Source organism: Lutjanus erythropterus, chromosome 19 (genome assembly GCF_056507025.1).
Source record: "Lutjanus erythropterus isolate fLutEry1 chromosome 19, fLutEry1.hap2, whole genome shotgun sequence".
Taxonomy (NCBI): domain Eukaryota; kingdom Metazoa; phylum Chordata; class Actinopteri; order Lutjaniformes; family Lutjanidae; genus Lutjanus; species Lutjanus erythropterus.
Window position 1 is genome coordinate 430,327 of NC_139335.1, and position 23,077 is coordinate 453,403.

General features: G+C 39.6%; 2 protein-coding genes across 5 annotated transcripts; one reads left to right on the forward strand and one right to left on the reverse strand.

Moving 5' to 3' along the window:
* Window positions 1–5,003: 5,003 nt before the first annotated feature.
* On the forward strand, window positions 5,004–10,967 carry LOC146308916 (uncharacterized). Of its 3 annotated transcripts, none has more exons than XM_084743650.1 (9): window positions 5,006–5,258; window positions 7,423–7,552; window positions 7,920–7,967; window positions 8,298–8,420; window positions 8,498–8,565; window positions 8,760–8,793; window positions 8,899–8,959; window positions 9,212–9,282; window positions 9,832–10,967. In XM_084743650.1, exons 1-9 carry the CDS (start codon window positions 5,194–5,196, stop codon window positions 9,925–9,927), a joined length of 696 nt encoding a protein of 231 aa, XP_084599776.1. In that variant the 5' UTR covers window positions 5,006–5,193; the 3' UTR covers window positions 9,928–10,967. The 3 variants fall into 3 exon arrangements, with proteins under 3 accessions (XP_084599777.1, XP_084599776.1, XP_084599775.1); XM_084743649.1 differs by having other exon boundaries at window positions 5,008–5,258; window positions 7,917–7,967; XM_084743651.1 differs by lacking the exon at window positions 7,920–7,967 and having other exon boundaries at window positions 5,004–5,258.
* A 420-nt stretch (window positions 10,968–11,387) lies between these two features.
* On the reverse strand, window positions 11,388–22,674 carry LOC146308917 (globoside alpha-1,3-N-acetylgalactosaminyltransferase 1-like). Of its 2 annotated transcripts, XM_084743646.1 has the most exons (10): window positions 22,406–22,674; window positions 20,226–20,258; window positions 19,997–20,035; window positions 18,741–18,806; window positions 16,413–16,445; window positions 16,194–16,328; window positions 15,987–16,119; window positions 15,630–15,822; window positions 14,593–14,812; window positions 11,388–13,835 (listed from the first exon to the last, which is right to left on the reverse strand). In XM_084743646.1, exons 1-10 carry the CDS (start codon window positions 22,462–22,464, stop codon window positions 13,694–13,696), a joined length of 1,053 nt encoding a protein of 350 aa, XP_084599772.1. In that variant the 5' UTR covers window positions 22,465–22,674; the 3' UTR covers window positions 11,388–13,693. The 2 variants fall into 2 exon arrangements, with proteins under 2 accessions (XP_084599772.1, XP_084599773.1); XM_084743647.1 differs by lacking the exon at window positions 18,741–18,806.
* Between the last annotated feature and the right edge of the window lie 403 nt (window positions 22,675–23,077).

Sequence of the window (23,077 nt, forward strand, 5' to 3'; positions counted from 1 at the left end):
GTACCATAGAGGGATATGACCATACATACATACATACATACCTACATATGACCGTACATACATACATACACATACATATATACATACATACATACATACATACATACATACATACATACATATGAGCATACATACATACATACATACATACATATGAGCATACATATATACATATATACATACATACATACATACATACATACATATGAGCATACATACATACATACATACATACATTCATATGACCATACATACATACATACATACATACTTACGACCATACATGCATACATATGACCATACATACATACATACATACATACATACATACATACATACATACATACATATGACCATACATACATATGACCATGCATACATTCATATGACCATACATACATACACACATACATACATACATACATATCGTCATACATATGACCATGCATACATACATACATACATACATACATACATACATATGAGCATACATGTATACATACATACATACATATGACCATGCATACATACATATGAGCATACATACATACAGACACATAAGCATAAATACATACATACATACATATGAGCATACATACATACATACATACATATGAGCATACATACATATGAGCATACATACATACATACGTACATACATATGAGCATACATACATATGAGCATACATTCATACATATGGCCAAACATATGACCATGCATACATACATACATACATACATACATACATACATACATACATATGACCATATATACATATGACCATGCATACATACATACATATGACCATACATACATACATACATACATACTTATGATCATACATGCATACATATGACCATACATACATATGACCATGCATACATTCATATGACCATACATACATACACACATACATACATACATATGGTCATACATATGACCATGCATACATACATACATACATACATATGACCATGCATACATACATACATGTGACCATACATACATACATACATATGAGCATACATACATACATACATAAATACATTCATATATGTATAAATTCTTTTTAATTTAAAATTTAAAATGAATTGTGACTTCTTGATGTTATTGAATATTTTTGCATATGTTTATGAAATAAACAATGTTCAAATTGGAAATGGAACGTTCTTTTTCACTTATGCACCGTTATGGTACAATGTTGCCTACAGGCAACAAACCCCAAAAACTTCCCAAAATAAAAATAAAAATAAAATTTCTTCAGATTATGTTTATTTAGTCTATTTTGAGACATAAAAACACATTTCCCTCACTGGCATCATAATGTATACCATAGAGGGATATGACCATACATACATACATACATACCTACATATGACTGTACATACATACATACACATACATACATACATACATACATACATATGGTCATACATATGACCATGCATACATACATACATACATACATACATACATATGAGCATACATACATATGAGCATATATACATACATACATATGACCATACATACATATGACCATACATACATACACATACATACATATGAGCATACATACATACATATGGCCAAACATATGACCATGCATACAAACATATATACATATGACCATACATACATACACATACATACATACATATGAGCATACATACATACATATGACCATACATACATACATACATACATATGAGCATACATACATACATACATACATACATATGACCATACATACATATGACCATGCATACATACATACATATGACCATACATATATACATACATACATACATACATACATACATACATACATACATACATACGTACATATATACATATTTATGACCATACATACATATGACCATGCATACATTCATATAACCATACATACATACATATGACCATACATACATACATACATACATACATACATATGGTCATACATATGACCATGCATACATACATACATACATACATACATACATACATATGAGCATATATACATACATACATATGACCATACATACATACATACATACATACATATGACCATACATACAAAAATATGACCATGCATACATACATATGACCATACATACATACATATGACCATACATACATACATACATACATACATATATATGACCATACATACATACATACATACATACATACATACATATTTAAATTCTTTTTATAATTCTACATTTTTGCATATGTTTATGAAATAAACAATGTCTAAATTGGAAATGGAACGTTCTTTTTCACTTATGCACCGTTATGGTACAATGTTGCCTACAGGCAACGAACCCCAAAAACTTCCCAAAATAAAAATAAAAATAAAATTTCTTCAGATTATGTTTATTTAGTCTATTTTGAGACATAAAAACACATTTCCCTCACTGGCATCATAATGTGTACCATAGAGGGATATGACCATACATACATACATACATACCTACATATGACTGTACATACATACATACACATACATACATACATACATACATATGGTCATACATATGACCATGCATACATACATACATACATACATACATACATATGAGCATACATACATATGAGCATATATACATACATACATATGACCATACATACATACACATACATACATATGAGCATACATACATACATATGATCATACATACATACATACATACATATGAGCATACATACATACATACATACATACATATGAGCATACATACATATGAGCATACATACATACATATGGCCAAACATATGACCATGCATACAAACATATATACATATGACCATACATACATACACATACATACATACATATGAGCATACATACATACATATGACCATACATACATACATACATACATATGAGCATACATACATACATACATACATACATATGACCATACATACATATGACCATGCATACATACATACATATGACCATACATATATACATACATACATACATACATACATACATACGTACATATATACATATTTATGACCATACATACATATGACCATGCATACATTCATATAACCATACATACATACATATGACCATACATACATACATACATACATACATACATACATACATATGGTCATACATATGACCATGCATACATACATACATACATACATACATACATACATACATATGACCATACATACAAAAATATGACCATGCATACATACATATGACCATACATACATACATATGACCATACATACATACATACATACATACATATATATATATGACCATACATACATACATACATACATACATATATATTTAAATTCTTTTTATAATTCTACATTTTTGCATATGTTTATGAAATAAACAATGTTCAAATTGGAAAAGGAACGTTCTTTTTTACTTATGCACCATTATGGTACAATGTTGCCTACAGGCAACGGACCCCAAAAACTTCCAACAATAAAAATAAAAATAAAAATAAAAATAAAATTTCTTCAGATTATGTTTATTTACTCTATTTTGAGACATAAAAACACTCCAAACATTTTTTCCCTCACTGGCATCATAATGTGTACCATAGAGGGTTAAAGAGTAAATTCTTACAAAATGTCACTGATTTAAAAATGATGACAACGTAGACTTTTGTCTCTCAGGGAGACGTTTTATGAGACAGACGTTATCTGAACGTCCTCAGGAGTCTGTGGACTTTCAACCTCTGGACTCATAACTTCACCTCAGGTTATTGATCAGAATATGTTTACTTTGATCAGTATATTGAACAGTTTGGACGCAGATGCCCCAGATAGTAATAATAATACTAATAATACTAATAATAATGAACTTTATTTGTATAACACCTTTCATACAGTAAAGAATGTTCATAGAGGGCTGTTATAAGCTGTTTATGAACAGTTAGAGAAGATCTTTCTGACATGATGAGTCACTTATTAACATCAAGAAGCTGCAGATGATTAACAGTCAAACAGCAGCTGAACGAAATGTTCATTTCATAATAATCAATCAAAGTTTTATCTCCACAGAAACATGTTCCACGTTCTCCCACACCCAGGAATAAAGCTGATATCTACAACCATATAAGGTTCTTTAGCTTGTTCCCATAGGAGAACCATTTTACTTCCTGTCAGAACTTTTTAAAGAAGTTCACTTAGAACCCTTTCAAAGAGTTCTACCTAGAACCTTACATAAAAGGTTAAATCTAGAACCATCTGTGAAAGGTTTCACCTAGAACCCCCTGTGAGAGGTTCTGCAGAGAACTGTTCTATATTATGGTACAAAGAACCCTTGATAAAAGAACCCTTGATCTTCAAGGATTTCAACAATCCTTGAAGAACTCTTTCTTCTGAAAAAGGTTCTTTGGATGAAAAAGGTTCTTAATGGAACCCATAGTCCTACAAAGAACCCTTGACAAACCCTTCTTCCAAAAAGGGTTCTTCAGAAGCAAATTGTTCTGAATCCTTTTGGAACCCTTATTTCTAAGAGTGTAGCCTGTGGAACATACAAAGAACCACGTTTCACACGTTTATTTGATAAAAGATCAATGAAATGTTATGTGATTGATCAGATTCTTAACAATAGATTAATTGATCATTGATTAATTATGACCTGGAGTTGCTGCAGACACACAGTGGATTCATTAACCTGTTCAGAACTTTTATTTTGAAATTCAGGCCCTTAGTTCTCTAAGCATTGGCTGAAACTACATGTTCTTCTGTCTCAGAGACGAGTCATTCCCAAACACTGGGTCGTGACCCACAGGTGGGTCACAGGACATTTTCTTTGGGTCACCAAATAAATAAAAGACTGTGGAAAAAATTCAGCAAAATCAAGGACGAACCTTCAGGGAAAATATTGAATTTTAAAAGTTGTGGCTCCAAAAATGTCTCTTTTGGTGGTTTTTGGTTTCTGTCTGTCCTGAGTCACACAGGCGATGTTTGTGGAGAACGTCTCTGTGTTCTCAAACTCTCAAACTGCAGTCTTATAAAAGTAAAGACATTAACTTGTCTGGCAGCAGCTTTTGATTGAGCTGTGGAGCCCTGAAGCCCCGCCCTCTTCACTCCACTTCCTGCTGCAGCCTCCACAGGTGACACAGGTCAGGTGATCGTCGTCTTCACCTGTGACAGCAGCAGGTAAACACAGCGTCTCTCCTCTGCTCCGTTTGTCAAACTGCATGAAACCTTTATTGAGGAAACACGTTGACAGAGAGACAGGAGACAGAACTGAACGTGACACCAGGTCAGATCTCTGCAGTAAAACTCAATCTGATTAATCCGACAATTATTTTCTACATTAATCGAATGATTGATTGATTTGTTTGGAAAAATGCTGTTGTCACAATGAGGCAAAGTGTAACTCTGACAGGGTTACTTCCCTGAATGTAATCAGTAATGTAATCCAAGTATCTTAATATTAAAGTAATTAGGAGTGTAATGATTCACTCAGACATTCATGTGTAAAAAGATGAACATGAATTGTAAACAAATCGATGCAGCACTAAAGTATTGATCCATCTCATAAGTTTGATTGTTGTCATCAGGGAGCTGCTGCTCTGCTTTCTCTTTCCTGTGTTTACCTGCACCGCTCTCACTGGACACCTGCTGCCATGGTCACACAAAACAAGCGCTCCTTCCTCTCTCTCCTGTGTCTCCCCTTCATAACAAAAACAGATGAAAACAGTTGGTCCTATTTTTCAACTAGTGATCAATCTGGCAATAATTTTTCCACTGATCAATAAGTTGTTTGAGCCATTAAATGTCATAAAATATTGATCAAAGTCCAAATGTCTCATTTTGTTCTCAACTTAAAAATATTCACTTTTAAGAAGAAAATAACCAGAAAATATTCACATGTAAGAAGCTGAAATCAGAGAAATTAGACTTTTTTAAATTAAAAAATGACTCAAAATGTTATTTGATTATCAATATAGCTGCAGATTAATTCAATAGATTAACTGCTGCAGCTTTCTGTTGGTTGTTTCTGTTTCTTTTGGATTAAAACTTACATGTGTTTCAGTGTCTTTCTGCATCATCTGTGATGTGAAAACATCAGATTTTCTCACAGTCAGAGACATTTAAAGTCTTCATCCTCCTGTAGTTCAGTTATAAAATCAGCTGTTGTCCAGCATCACCTGCGCTCCACGCTCTGCGCTCCACGCTCTGCGCTCCACGCTCCGCGCTCCTTTACGCTGTGAATTTAGGATTTATTTGGACCAAACCAGAGTTGATGATTGTTGGACAGTGGAAAGATGAACCACGATGTTTTTGTTGAGTTTTATTTAGTTTCTGTAAAGTTTGATGAAGCTGATGATGATGATGAAGGATTCTGTTGAGTTTGTTGAGATCAATAAATCAGCTGTTTCTGTTTAAACCAAACGTCTCTTCCTCTTTAAAAAAATCTCTCTGACTGCAGTGATCCTTTCCTTAATGATGTCAGACACTAACAACAACAATCTCAGCCTGTCAGAGACAAAAACAAGCGTCGGCTGTCCTGCGCTCCGCGGTGCGCTCTGGTGAAGCGTCCGACGGCGCGTCGGCTGTCCTGCGCTCCGCGGTGCGCTCTGGTGAAGCGTCCGACGGCGCGTCGGCTGTCCTGCGCTCCGCGGTGCGCTCTGGTGAAGCGTCCGACGGCGCGTCGGCTGTCCTGCGCTCCGCGGTGCGCTCTGGTGAAGCGTCCGACGGCGCGTCGGCAGTCCTGCGCTCCGCGGTGCGCTCTGGTGAAGCGTCCGACGGCGAGTCGGCTGTCCTGCGCTCCGCGGTGCGCTCTGGTGAAGCGTCCGACGGCACGTCGGCTGTCCTGCGCTATGCGGTGCGCTCTGGTGAAGCGTCCTGGTGCGTCGGCTGTCCTGCGCTCCGCGGTGCGCTCTGGTGAAGCGTCCTGGTGCGTCGGCTGTCCTGCGCTCCGCGGTGCGCTCTGGTGAAGCATCTGACGGCGCGTCGGCTGTCCTGCGCTCCGCGGTGCGCTCTGGTGAAGCGTCCGGCGGCGTGTCGGCTGCATTCTGTTTCTATCACTCTTCTCTGCTTCCATCACTGTTAGTTTTGTGGTTTGTGGTGATTTAGAGTTTGTAAAGTTTACAGTCTGTCATGATGTTGCATTGATCTGTGAACAAACTGAAACTTGTTTACTGACCACTCGTTTATCTTCTCTCATCAGTCAACAGACACAACATGTTGGTCACCAGGATGATTTTTTAATATAAAACTATATGTATGATTCCCTTGAATTCCTCATGTAAATGTTCTGTGTGTTTTTGTAGCTTCTGTCTGTTTTATCCTGAAAGTGTGATTCACACTGACTGACAAAGAAAAGAAAGACTGATCAACTGGAAGAATCAGAGGCGTCTTTGACTGATGAGTCAAATCAGGGGAGACAGTGTTAATGTGTGTGTGTCTGCGTGTTTCAGGGCTCTAACAGGGAAAGATCAACGTATCACAGAACGTGACCGGATGGCTGAAGTGAAAGTTTTTGACTCCATCCTGCAGAACGTCGCCTCGTCGCTCTACAAGTCAAAACCAAAGCTGCAGTTTCCAGAGGTGAGAACCAACAAACCATCACAGCCTGACAAGAGAACCATCAGTTAAACTCATAACCCTTCAGATGCAACAGCAGCTGGTTTAACACAACCACAGTCACAGTTTCCTTCACAATAAAAGCCTGTTGAAGTGTAGTAATGTGAAGCAGCAGGAAATGTGTTAGCTAATTAGCAGTTAGCTAATCCAGCTGTGATGCAGCTGCAGGAGAAAGAGCAGTAAACAGTGACACTGAATTCATTAAGAAATAACTATCAGATCGGGATCAGACTCATTCTTCACAAAAGCTTCAGTGATTTCCTCAGACAGCTGTTTGTTTGTTTGTATCAGATTATGATTGAAAATAAAAGATACTCCTCGTCCTCAGCAGAAAAACTGGATAGTTAATGGAGTTCTGAAACTTCTGGGACTGTCGAAGGTAAGAAGAAACAAACTGTCTCTGAAAGCAGCTGCTCTCAGAACCACCGTGTTCTCCTCCAATCATAAAAACAAGATTCTAAATTCATTGATTGATTCCATCACGACCTTGTTGATTGAAAAATAAGTCCAAACATGTGAAACCTGCTTTTTTAACTAGTGATGAATCTGGCAATATTTTTTCCTCTAATCGATCGATGACTGTTCGATCAGTGAGTCGGTGCAGATCACACACTCAGCTTCTTTTATTTCAGTGGAGGATAAAAACACCTGACATCTGTCTTTTTAAAATAAACTCGTGACTGATGATGTTTGTTTTTTACACCTGAAGGGTCCTGTGGAGGCGGAGCTCACTGACGTCCCGACTGTCACCATCCGTCAGAGCGGAGTCTCTGTTGACGTGAACGCTGGAGTGACGTCGGTAGCTAAAAGACACAAACCAGCTCTGCCTGTGGTAAACAGATCAAATCTGATCATTATTGAATCATTATCATATTATATCGTATGGAATCATTGATTTTTCTCCTGCAGACGTGTCACATTGATATAAAGGTCGATATCAGAGGAAAACGACTGATTCTTCTCTCTCAAAATGTCAAGTAAAGACACACACACACACACACACACACACACACACACACACACACACACACACACACACACACACACACACACACACACACACACACACACACACACACACACACACCTGCTCCCACAGGCAGAACAGGACAGAACTGTCTGACTTTACACACTATCACTTCCCTTCAGTCTTTTTTTGTTTATTTTTCAGATGTGAAATCAAAGGCAACAGGAGAAAATTTGTGGTAACAACAACAACAACAACAACCACAATGATAATAATAATAATAATAATAATAATAATAATAATAATAATAATAATAATAATAACTGTGTGTGTTTCTGTTTAGAAGTTGATTGTTAACTTATTTCTTAAAATATCTAAGGATCATGTTGAGAGTAAGATTGAGCGTAAGTATTAAAAGACTACACAACAAATACAATATATCTATATATACAGTATAACTGCAATATTTATATACATATTTATATATAAACCACACCCACTGAATACAGAGACAGATGAGGACGTCTCTGTCCACCTCTAGCTGCCAGAAGAAGAATATGGACAGACAAATGTATAGAAACACACACCATGTATGTCTTTAACTGTGTGTGTGTGTGTGTGTGTGTGTGTGTGTGTGTGTGTGTGTGTGTGTTTAGAGAAGTTTGATAAAGGGGTGGAGGTTCCTCTACCTGAAGGACTGGACATCACTCAGATCGACTATCATGATGTGAGTCTGTATAAATATATATAATATATGAATGTATATAGAGATTTTCACATATTTTTGAGAATTCAAAATGAATTTAAACACATTAGAAAGTTCTCCTGCAGCTCCGTGTGCAGAACACTGTGTTCTCCATGTTTTAATGTTGTTGTGTGAAGACTGATCAGCCGTGTGTGTGTGTGTGTGTGTGTGTGTGTGTGTGTGTGTGTCCCTGATCTGACAGAATTGTTTGTCAGGAGTCAGAGGTTTGGTGAAAGTAGTTTGAATATTTTGTTTGTTTGTTTGTTTGTTTACAGTTCTGAGGAAAAAGTCTTTTTTTTATTCTTAGTTCTGATGGTAAAAACACACCTGACCTCATTCTGGTTGTTATTTGTTTATCTTTCATGTTGTTGTTTGTGTTTTTATTTGATCTAAATATTCTATTAATTTAAACCTCCTCTGTGTTTTAATTGGCTCCTTCCTGTGTTCAGTATTTAATCTCTCTGTCCAAAGTTTGTTGTTTTTAAATGTTCTGTGTAAACAGAATTGTTTGTGTTGTTGTTCTGTGCGCAGGGCTTCTTGCTTGTCAAAGCAACCGTCACTCAGGACAAGATGCAGCAGGTGATCAACCAGCTGATGGAGAAGATGAACAGCGTCTTTAAAACCTGAATGCACATCTGGACTCTTCTCGTCTTCTTCCTGCATTCTGATTGGTTCTCTATGATAAACAGCAGCAACGAATTTTAATTGACGCCTCAGTGAATCTTTCAGCTGTCACTGTTTGACAGTTTAAATAAAGTTGGATGACTTTGAGCAGTTGCAGTGTGTGTTGTTGCCAGCAGGGGGAGCCGCTCGCCACGTTCAAACACCATCAGTGCAACTCAAAATTCATCTGAACATGTGACCACGTCCAGCCAATCAGAAAGTCACCAGTAAACTTTATAAAAACTATTTAACACACAGCAAAGAGGAAGACAGACAGGAAGTGATGTCACGGGTTTGAATAAATGGAAGCTCTCTGACTCAGTGAGACACGTGATACAAATGAGTTCATCACATTCTGAATATTCACCAAAAAACCTCAAGTAGAACCAGAGGTGGAAAGTATTCATTCATTCATTCATTCATTCATTCATCGTCTGTAACCGCGTATCCCTGACGGGTCGCGGGGGGGTGGAGTCTATCCCAGGTGAGACTGGGTGAGAGGCGGGTTACCTCCTGGACAAGTCTCCAGTTCATCGCAGGACTGACACACAGAGACAGACAACCACTCACACTCACACCTTATTATTATACTGCATGTGTTTGGACTGTGGGAGGAAGCTGGAGAACCTGGAGAGAACCCACGCACACACGGGGAGAACACGCAAACTGCACACAAAAAGGACTTGAACTCAGGACCTTCTTGCTGTGAGGCAACAGTGCTGACCACTACACCACCACGCTGCCCAGGTGGAAAGTAACTAAGTAAAAATACTTTCAGGAATCTATACGTTACTTATTATTATTATTATTTCTTTTTCTGACATTTGAAAACAAACGTGAACTTTCTACTCCTCGCGTTTTCTAAACACGCTCGTTACTTTAGCTTTACAAAATGACATCAAAGATTTAAAAAGATGAAACGAGAAGACGAGACGTGACATAAAAGGCATAATGAGACGAAAAGAAAACTACGTAATGAGACAAAAATGATGAAAAAGAAACGGCCGACATAAAAAGACAAAAACAAAGACTTAAAAGACGTAACACGACATAAAATATGTAACAATATCAAAATGTTAAAGACATGATAAAGTGGAAATTAGGTAATGAAGTGAAAACAACCTGCGTCTTTAGGAAGACGAGTTTTAATATTCAACTCTTTAAAGGAACAGTTCAACATTTTGGGAAACAGCTGGACCTGCATCTGTAAACACGACTCATTAACATGTTTGATCTCGTTTGTTTTTGGATTTTCAGCATTTATCAGTGTAACGCAGGATGTGTTCAGGCACAGCTTTGAGTGTCGGTCACCTGAGTTTTATAGTTAGGTGCACAAGTTATTAAGAAAATCCAGAAACTTTGGCTTGTAACCAAACAACAACAACAACAACAACAACAACAAACAAAGCTTCATGTTGTGGACGTATGAAACAGACAAGATCTAATGTATTGATAAGTGAACATTTAAACAGAACATTAGCTCATTACACTGCCCAAAGGCCAGCACAGTAACATGTTAATAACATCAGTAGTAACATGTTAATAACATGTTATTAACATGTTATTAACATGTTTTCTCTGTAACATAAAAACTGTAACGTTGTCATTTTATCTCAGTTTATGGAAGACCAAAACTAAAAATAAAAAAAAGGCATAAAATGACTCAAAGCTTCATCAAACTAATTCACTCCTGTATTTTTTTCTTTACATTTCTTTATACACTTCAGTTTCATAATATGCAAATGAGGGCGCTGTCATTAAAAAGTGGATCAACTTTTCACCCTCTGGTTGATCAACATCGAAAAAATAATACAGCAGAGTTTCTCATCTTTCTTATAAAACAAACCTATTCTACACTTGCACATTATGAAAGTCTGGTGGTACAATGACACTTCTGTCGCCGTCTGTTTTGAACAAATGAGACACAGGAGAGGGAGGAGGGAGCGCTTGTTTTGTGTGATCGCGGCAGCAGGCGTCCAGTGAGAGCGGTGCAGAGACAGGAGGAGAGAGAAAACAGAGGAAAGTTACAGCGGCAGCTCACTGACGCCAAAAGTGAAACATATGTGCGTCCTAATGAGACGTATGGATACGTTAGAGCTGCATCGATTTGTTTCTGATTCACGTTCATCTTTTTATCTATTCACTCGTATCTAACACATGAAAGTCTGATGCATCGGATACATGAGTCAATCATTACACCCCCAATTATTATATATTTTATGAATCTGAATCTGAATGAATCTGATTTTCACCGCAATCAAATAATTCTACTCTTAAACTTGTTTTCAGCGCGTACAAAAATAAACCATGTACCTGAACTCAACACTGATTGGTTGTATGTGTCAATCAATCGTCTGCGTTCTAAAGCTCTTTCTGCAGGAATGTGTCAGTATGCTAACGGTTAGCTGTCATGGATCTTTTCTGAAGAACTCCAGGAAGTGTTCCTGGCAACAAAAACGCCGCGTTCAAGATTTAATATCACGTTAGCTAATGTGAGACAACAGCTGACGTTAGCATTCAAACACTTCCTAGCTAACAATACAAGGTGTCACCATTCACAAGGTTGCATAATGAAATGTAGATGCAATTTCCTCTTTGATTGATTGATACATTGCATGATTGATCAGCTGAAGAGGTAAAATAATAAAAATATAGTGACGTGTGAATATGGTGAATGGTGTTAGAAGGTGCGCTCAGTTGGTGTGCTAAGTGCTAAAATAATTTTCCCTTTGTCCTAATGAAAACATTCATACTGCCTTTCAAGTATTTCCAGTAATGATATTTTTCATTATCCGTCATTTTTCCCACTATCAGAAAAAAAGATGGACGTCCTCATAAAGAAACCAGAAAATATTTACATTTAAGAAGTTTGAAACGCAGAATTCTGCCTGTTTTCCTTATAAATGACTCAAAACGAGTAAACAATCATCAAAACAATTAGCGATTAATTTAATAATTGATTATTTGATTAACTGTTGCAGCTCTACTGTATAGGTGCACATGCATGTGGGGCTTAAAGTTAATTTAAGCTTTAGCTAATGTTAGCTTGTAGCTAGCTCCCTTGCTGGATTTCATGTATACACTGTTTTCATGGAAATACAAATCTATAGCATAATAATATTTTTCTAAATTAAAAGTCAAAAGGTTCTTTTTTTCCTTTTTTCTTCAGTTGAATTGCAGTTAGCGTGTTTTGGTGTTGTGGGAATGCCGATAACAGTTAGCCAGTTAATGTTAGCATGACTAGCCCTTTGTTTATGATGGGTATTTCTTGTTAGCCTGCTAACACTGTCCTCATTTACAGCATGGTTGTGTTCAGTGTCTTATCTAAAATGAAGTGTAACACAGGATGCATTCAGGCGCAGTGCTGAGTGTAGGTTATAAGAAAACAGAGATCGATAAGAGAGATAATCAAGTAAATCATGGAACGTCTTCCATCTCGTATTAATCTGGTGTCACAGCCTGGTAGTTCTTGTGATGTAAGTAAGAGTTGCACATGCTCAGTAGAGATTCTACAGTAGGTAAAGTTCCTGAGTCTAGACAGCGGGTAGAACGGGCTGTGGCTGTCTAAAATGTCTTTTAGCTATTTAGCGAAGGACTACCTGACCTCAGGTGTCAGAGACTGGTGTGAACCAGTTCCAAAAGTGTGGTGAGGTTTATCCAGGTTCCCACTAACCCTTTTGAAGCATTACTTTGGGGTTTCAGCTGTTCCGGTTCTGTCTGGTCTGGACTCTCAGACGTTGGGTCGGATCGCAGCATAGTTCTTGACGACTCCAGAGAATCTGATGATTTGAACCTCACGGTTTCTGGATTTGAAGTCCTGCCACAGGTACTCAGGTGACAGCACCTTACTGGGCTTGTTTATCCACATGTACCTGAACAGGAAGTAGAGTCGTTAGAAAACACGAAGGTCAACACCTGTTCAGGTGAATCTACCTACAACCCACCAAAAACCAAACAGCTGAAAATACTGGGCCTGAGCTCATCTGAGATGGACTGACGCTAAGTGTCCTGTGGTCTGACGAGTCCACATCTCAGACTGTTTTCACTAATCATGGACGTCGTGTCCTCCGGGCTAAAGAGGAAAAGGACCAATCAGATTGTCCCCAGCACTGACTTCAACAGACAGCAGCTGTGATGGTATGGACGGATTCAGAGAGACACATGCTGCCATCACTGACGTCTTCTTCAGAGACGTCCCTGATTATTTCAGAGAGACGATGCTGAGACACATTGTGGACGTGTTCCAACAGCGTGTCTTCATAGTAAAACAGTTCAGGTCCTAGACTGACCTGGACCTGCAGTCCAGACGTGTCTCCCATTGAAAATGTGTGGTGCATTATGAAGCACAAAACAGGACAACAGAGACTGTGGACTGTTGATCAGCTGAAGACGAATATCAAGAAAGAATGAGACAGAATTGACCTTTAAAACTTCAACAGTTAGTGTCTCAGTTCACAAACACTGACTGAGTGTCAGAAGAAAAGATGATGGATCACAGAGAGAAACTGGATCCTGAAACAACGTGTTTGGAAGGTGGAACATGTTGCAGGTAACAGTCAGTCATCAGCTTCCTGTTTTCAACTGAATGTTTTACACAGCGTCCAAACTTTTCTGAAATTGGGGTTGTACCTGTTCAGGTGACTCTCCTCCTGCCAGGCTGCCTCGATGTTAATTTTGGCGTCAGCCTCGAAGTTGTCACGGCAGGTTTTGGCGAGCTGGTGGACTTCCTGCATGAGGCCTCCAAACGCCCCCCCACAGTAGTAGAAGTCACCCTCTCCAGGAGCGATGTAGGCTCTGGACTCAGGCCTGCGCTCGTAGGGGAACTTACTGCGGTCGTCCCAGTAGTAACCTGCAGACACACAGATAGGAACAACACAAGGAATACACCTGAACGTGAGGTCTATTGTAATTGGTGTAACAACGTAGACTTCACCTGGACAGGTAGAGCAGCATGTTCAGGTTAGAGCCAAACTTTACCTTTCAACAGATCACAGAAAGATTTAGGGATCAACTCAAGAAAGTCAGTTAAAACTGGGATTATTTCAGAAATTACACCCGACTACCTGTGAGTATCCCTCCGCCTTAGAACATAGTCCCAGAACATACAAAGAACACGTTCTCCTGACAACAGAGGTCCCTCATTACAAGCTGATGGTTAACAACACTTTGAATAATTCGACTGACAGAAAAACCAACAGAAACTCTGATCCATTCTTCCCTGTGAGGACTTTGTCAGACATCATCTCAGGCCTCGGGTCATTTTCACAGTTTCCTAAAATCTTCTAGACCAAACAGTCAAACAATCTAATTCTATTGAATCAATAACCAGTTTAGAGTGAGGATAAGTCAGATGTTAACTAGTGCTACCCAGCAGTTGTCCTGACTCGCTGGCACTTGTTGTCATGTCTATCAAGTTACTCTCTCACCTGCATTCACTCACAAATTTGGCTCCAACTGACTGAACATGAATCACAGCTCAGTAGTGCTGATGGGATTCAGTCAGTCACCTTAAAAGTACGAAGTTTCCAAATAACCAAACCTACTGAATTTGACAAATATGTCAGCAAACACACTGAGAAGGGCAGGGATGCATGAGGTTCTTCTGAACTTCAGACTGGTTTAGGATGGTGGAGTTTGGTGCCGGAGGGCCGTTGATGTCTACTAACCTGGATGAACCACAGCGACCAGTCCACCCAGTGACTCAGTCCCCCAGCGGCCGTGGAACTTTGAGTCAACGTCCAGACAGAAGATGTAGTCGTGGGTATGAAGCTTCTCCTCGATCAGATTCTGGATGATCTCCATCCTTCGAGCAGAAATCTCCTGCCAACGGCTCGAACTGGGCACCAAACGCACCACCAGCTGGACAAGGACGAGGACGATGAGTCACTGATGTCAAACATGCAGAAAAACTGTTCTTCTTACTGTAAAAAAAAACTACAAAAACAAAAGAAACCAAAACTCCAAAAGGTAGACAAGTTCTGTTGAACCTGCACTGGCTTCGTTTAGTGACAGTATCTGTTTACCTCTCTGCCGGCGGCCATTTTGACTTGGGGCACGTCCTGCGGCCGGTCGGTGAACACATATATGTGCACATTGAAACCAACGAAGAAGTGTTGCTCTGCTGTCTCCAAGAAGTCTTTCAGGAACATGGTGTATCTGTCCAGAAGGTCAAAGGTCAAACTGCTGCATTCAGGGCGGCGTGGAAACCACAGGGTTGTGATCATACTTACTTTCCAACAGCGAACACAGTAGCTGCGATGCTGATGTTCTGTGGTTTGTAGATGCTGTCAACTACAACCGGGTCAAAGGTTCCCTCCCAGACGACAGGAGCCAGCCAGGGCGTCACCGTCACCACATCAGTACGACTACAATTAAAGACAAAGACTGACATCAGTAACAAACAAATATCAACAACATCAACACAAGGAACAACAGTGAGTGATACTCACCCCTTCACAATGCTGGGCTGTTTGTACTGAAGACTGAAACACAAACACAACAACAGTATGAAGTGTTGTTAGCACCGTTAGCACCGTTAGCACTGTTAGCTCTTTCATAGTCTTCTGATACCAGACAATCAGAGTTATGGCAGCCTGCCTGCAAGTCAGTTGTTTGAACAGCAGTGAGAACGACCACTAACAAAGCTGCGCTGCTTCCATACTTTTGAGGAAACACCTCATCAGAAAAAAGGCTCCTCACCTTTTCTACTCAGTCAAAAGGACATGATGTGTCTCTGACTTTGGCTGACTGACTAATGAGTGTAGAACTGTTAGCACTGTTAGCACTGTTAGCAAAAGATGCTGCATTGTTCATTCCATCCCTACATCCTGATGGTTCATCCTCTTTTTGTGCCTTATTAAAACTAACAAGACACAAATCACAGAAAAACACAACATAAGACAACAATGAATTAAAACACCTAAAAAAAACTAAAACAATATAAAAGATGAAACAAGACAAAAACAACATAAAAGACCTAAAAAGACAAAAATGACATAAAAGACATAACAGGATAAAAAGGACTTAAAAGATGTACCACAGCAAAAACAACGTCAACATGACAAAGAAAAAAAACTAAAAGACTGAACAAAACGAGAAGTTTAAAGACGTGACCAGACAGAAACGATGAAACCAGACCTGACCGAGAGAATGTCAAGATTTTCTGGTTTCTCATCTTGGACTTTCACATTTTCTTGACCAAACAAATAATCAAGTGATGATTAAAATAGGGCTGGGCGGTATGACAAAATTTTCATATCACGTTTTTTTTAAACATTGTATCGGTTTCACAGTATTTTTTTTTATGCAACAGTTCTTACGCACATTTTCTTCTAATGAGACAATAATTACTGCAGTTGATGGTCTTTAAACAGAACATTTTACTGTCATAAGGACTGGATCATGTCCACACAGGTAAAAGCATGACCCCTTCAAAGTATGGTTACCATCACATGACTCGCCCAGCGCGTATGAACTGATCGCCGTGGAAAATCCGGATGTTTACATCAGCGAAGTCGGACAGATGAATGTAGACTGTGACAGAATAAGTTGATATATTTTCACTCGACTGGAGAAACGTGACCACATTAAACACAGACACAGACATAAACCTGCAAGCGGAGCTGCTGCTGCTGTTAGCACTGCTAACGTTAGCCACACTGCGTGTCAGGCTGACGGCTAACGTTAGCCACACTGCGTGTCAGGCTGGCGGCTAACGTTAGCCACACTGCGTGTCAGGCTGGCGGCTAACGTTAGCCACACTGCGTGTCAGGCTGACAGCTAACGTTAGCCACACTGCGTGTCAGGCTGACAGCTAACGTTAGCCACACTGCGTGTCAGGCTGGAAGCTAACGTTAGCTCTGGGTCCTTTACCTGCAGACACTGTGACCCTCTTCAGTCTGAAAAGGTGAAGCGTTTGTTGAGTTGTTGTCATGTTTTGTACATTAATGTGTAGGTTTGTGTTGCACAGCGCAAAGTAGCGGCATTTAAAGTACGATTTGTTGATTGTAGACTGTGACTAACGGCTTCAAATGGCTCTTAATACACACAGTATTTTTTTCGGACAGTGTTTAACATTATAAATTAATAAATTCTGCTAAATTTTAACGGCTTTCTAAGTGTTTTCTTATTGTTAGACTAGTCGACTATTCTAAATTAAATTTTGTGTTTAATCAACAAAGAAATTAGTCGCCAGGAACATCCCTAGTGCACACGCTCAAGCCAGCACGCCTGTGGTGTTGGTGTGCAGCAGTGAAATGGGTCCCCGCTGAAACATTTTCCCGCCGTGCACGTTCCGGACGTTGTTTGGGTTATTCACCGGTATGGCGGTATATGAAAAATTCATATCATAACAAAAATAAAGACTAGTTTTCGGTACGAAACGGTAAACCGCACAGGCCTAGATTAAAGATTAATCATTACAGGAAAAACTTTGGTTGCAGAGCTCAAAGACACAAACTATTTCTTTAGATTCTTAGGCTGCAACTAACAATTATTTTTTTTCTTATCGATTAATCTGTTGATTATTTTCTTGATTGATCGATTGATTAACTGACAGGAAACTGTAAGGGAATTTGGCCATGATCTATTTTTCAACAAGAATGTGACAGGATTAATTAATCGATTAACTGAGAAAATGATCGACACACGAATCGACCATTAAAATAATCAATAGTTGCAGCCCCAGACTCCAAACCTGCTCTGTATGAAAAGTGACCTGAGAAAATGATCCAGTCTGATCTGGTTTGATTGAGGATGATGGAGATGAAGGTACTTACTGATCAGGAGCCACCAGGTGGAACCCAGGACTATAATGATTAGAATTAAAATGACCTTCAGCAGATCTGCAGGTCAGAGAGAGAGAGAGACGCTCAGAAGAGACACACATTTACAGGAAACAGGATCATCTGGTCCAGACAGAAAGAAACGATGTCCCACGTCAACATCCTTCTCTGTGCCGTTCTGTCCAGGACGTGGACCAAAGACCCGACGAGGCCTTCTGGACTTATTGTGATGTTGATTTGTGAGAAGTTTCACCTGACACAACACACACACCTCAACACGTTTCAGTCCTGAGTGTTACAGCTCATTTGAATAAATAAACAGTGATGAAATATGATCAAGTGTTTCCATGACGACACTGACGTCATTAAACAGTGACCGTATCAACATGGAAACGGACCGGAGAGACTAAAGCAGAGTTTAATTTTCAAGTTTTATTGTTGATATCAGGGTTCTTTAGGATTTTTAGGGTTGATTGAGAACATATTCATATTTGAATTTATAACGTTGCTCAGGATGTACTGTCGCTCATTGGTTCCACGTTGGGTTTTTTTGTAGTCTGGTCAACGCATGCTTTTAAAAAAAGAGAAAAATTTCCTGCATCAAACCAAGTTTTACCATTTTTAAGACATTGAGAAGCCAGTGACGTCTGGACGTATGGAAACGTTACGTCGTGTTGCTTTGTGTTGTGTTCATGAACATTTGTAACTAATGAGGTGTTTTCATATTTCATTTAGTGTAAAACTCGTCTTTACAAAGATTCACTTTTTTAGGTTGACTTGATGTTAAAATGTAAATTTTGAAGAGGAGAACAGCTGAGCAGGTGAGCAGGTGAGCAGGTGAACAGGTGAACGGGTGAGCGGGTGAACAGGTGAACAGGTGAACGGGTGAGCCGGTGAGCGGGTGAACAGGTAAACAGGTGAATGGGTGAACAGGTGAACAGGTAAACAGGTGAATGGGTGAACAGGTGAGCGGGTGAACAGGTGAACAGGTGAACAGGTGAATGGGTGAACAGGTGAGCGGGTGAACAGGTGAACGGGTGAACAGGTGAGCGGGTGAACAGGTGAACAGGTGAGCGGTGAAGCAGGTGAGCAGGTGAACGGGTGAGCCGGTGAACAGGTGAGCAGGTGAACAGGTAAACAGGTGAGCAGGTGAAGCAGGTGAGCAGGTATGCAACAGCTGTGTGTGAGGGTCCATGAGAATATAAGCCTGTCAGTCCTGACCCAGGACAAAATATAACGTGTGTACTTACCTGCCGTCAGATGTGATCTCCTTCTGCACAAATATAAAACTGCAACAAACAAACACACACACACACACACACACACACACACACACACACACACAGTTTCTATGCGGATACTAACTGACAGACAGGTGACTGATGTGATATTTTATTACTGTTCCACCATTGCTAACACCAGGTGATGGTGTGTGTGTGTGTGTGTGTGTGTGTGTGTGTGTGTGTGTGTGTTAGTTACCTGTGGTACTGGGTGATGTAGTGATACAGCACTCTGTGGGTTCAAACAGAAACACAATCAATCACTAATAATCAATATTCCTGATGGTTCTTTAATGTAACTTGTGAATGCGACTGAACACAGACTCTCCCTGCACAGGTTCATGTTACTTTTTAAAAAAAACTACAATACCCATCAGCCTCAGCTGCTGTTGCCATGGCAGCAGGCATTTGTGTCTGTGTTATTTGACTTTCTGTTTAAGTTCTTCTGTATTTTTAATCTTCACATGAAGTTGTGATGTCACCACACTGGAATTTATCATTTCAATATCATACCTTAAAAAAATATCAATAATCAATAACATTTTCTAAATGTCCTTGAAACATGTGACTCAACACCGGCGCCATAAAATGTCTGTATTTAAAGGCAGATATATGGAGGTTATAATGTGACAACAAATTATCAAATGAGACGAGAGAAATTTGGCTTTGAGAAACACTGATGAACATTTTCACGGACCGGACAACTGATCGATTAATAGAGAAAATGATCAACAGATTAATCGATAATAATAAGAAAATAATTGTTACAGGAAAGAGTTGAACAACAGGTCCAAACTGTTTTTCAACTGACTGACTGTGACAGGAGAAATTTATCAATGAACTGAGAAAATCATTGACAGATTATTGGAAAATGAAAACGATTGTATCAATACTGTGAAAAATGAGTACTGAAAGCGTTTCAAATATTCAGTACGGATATTTATGGATATATGGAGATTATTGACAACAGTCAGCTGTGACGTGATATCTGTCGATGTTAAAGTCGAGAACAGTATCAAACTTTTTCAGTCTCGCTCTGAAAACCACAAACAGCTGATCGTACGGACGAGTCGCGAAGCTCAAACAGAACCTGACGCCTCACTTCACTGTTCTGCAGTAGAACCAGGAAACATCAATGATCCTGTCTGTTCTGTCTGACTGACGTTCTTAATACTAATATTTGTGTTGTATCATTTTGTGAAACAGGAACCAGGAACCTGACTTCACATCAGGTGGAACATAAAGAACAGCTGGTTCTCTGTGCGTCTGATCTCCACCTGTCAGCTTCAGGTTTATGTGACCTTATATGGACGTGTGACTCCCTTCAGGTGAGAGACGACTTCCTGCTGCACATCCTTCACCTTTGTCTGATACTGTTTCATTAACCTGAGAGTCACTGATGGGACTGTGGTCTGACATCACGATAGGGGCGGAGCCACACAAACTATGAATTTACCTGTAAGGACAATTTTATGTTTCCTAAGTTATGAGCTCTGAGGACAGTCAGAGGACAGTCAGAGGACAGTCAGAGGACAGTCAGAGTCCAGTCAGAGGACAGTCAGAGGACAGTCAGAGGACAGTCAGAGTCCAGTCAGAGGACAGTCTGAGGACAGTCAGAGGACAGTCAGAGGACAGTCAGAGGACAGTCAGAGGACAGTCTGAGTCCAGTCAGAGTCCAGTCAGAGGACAGTCAGAGGACAGTCAGAGGACAGTCCAGAAAGGAACCTCATGAATACAGAACAATATTCATGTTTTTAATATTCATTAATCAGCCAGGAGCTGCAGCGATTATTGATCAATTATTGGATTAATCACCAACTATTTTGAGAATGGATTAATTAATCAGTTTGAGTCATTTTTGAAGAAAAAAAAGATTTCAACTTCTTAAATGTGAATGTTTTCTGTTTTCTTTCTGGCTTCTGAGGACGACGTCATTTTCTGACATTTTGACGGTTTCGTGTCTTCTGACGGCAGCTTTGATGCTGTTATAACATTTATCCATAAGAAAGACGTAAGAACATAAAGACAGACTTCAGTACTTCTTCTTCTTTTGCCTCTACTGCAGTAAAGACTGAGGGGACGTCTGTCTCCTCTGAGGTCTCCTGACTAAACAAACTTCATATCACTTCAACACATGTCCACTTTCCCACACTCCCTGTCTGTCTCACACCGTCTCCAGCCTGCATCTACCAATTACTTCTCAACATTTAAATTAATCATCAATTACTCTGAACGATGTGGTTAAACATTTAGAGTCATGTGACTTGTTTGTTCTTCTTCTTCTTAGCTAGAACACAAAGACAGCAGCGTTCTGTTGAAGAACAGAGAACAGGTGAACGTTAGCAGAGACACGTTTACAGTTTCAGTGTGAAAACTGACCTGAGCAGCAGAACCGTCACCAGGATCACAGCCACCAGTTTAATGTTCAACGAGCTCATCTCATCTGAGGACAGTCCTGGTCCACGCAGACGCTGTCCTCAGTCCTCAGTCCTCAGTCCTGGTCCACGCAGACGCTGTCCTCAGTCCTCAGTCCTCAGTCCTGGTCCACACAGACGCTGTCCTCACTCCTCAGTCCTCAGTCCTGGTCCACGCAGACGCTGTCCTCAGTCCTCAGTCCTCAGTCCTGGTCCACGCAGACGCTGTCCTCAGTCCTCAGTCCTCAGTCGTCGGTCCTGGTCCACGCAGACGCTGTCCTCAGTCCTCAGTCCTCAGTCCTCAGTCCTCAGTCCTGGTCCACGCAGACGCTGTCCTCAGTCCTGGTCCACGCAGACGCTGTCCTCACTCCTCAGTTATTGATTAATGATCTGTCAACATGTTTCTGATCAGTGTTGAAAAGCTTCAACAGGTTGTTAAGAATTTGATCAATCATGAAATTGAATTGATCTATTATCAAAACAAATATGTAGCTCTTCATGTTTCATAGGCTACACTCTTAGAAATAAGGGTTCTAAAAGGGTTCTTCTTGAAGGCCTGTGGTTCTACCCAGAACAGTTTGCTTCTGAAGAACACTTTTCAGAAGAAAAGGTTTGTCAAGGGTTCTCAGTAAGACTG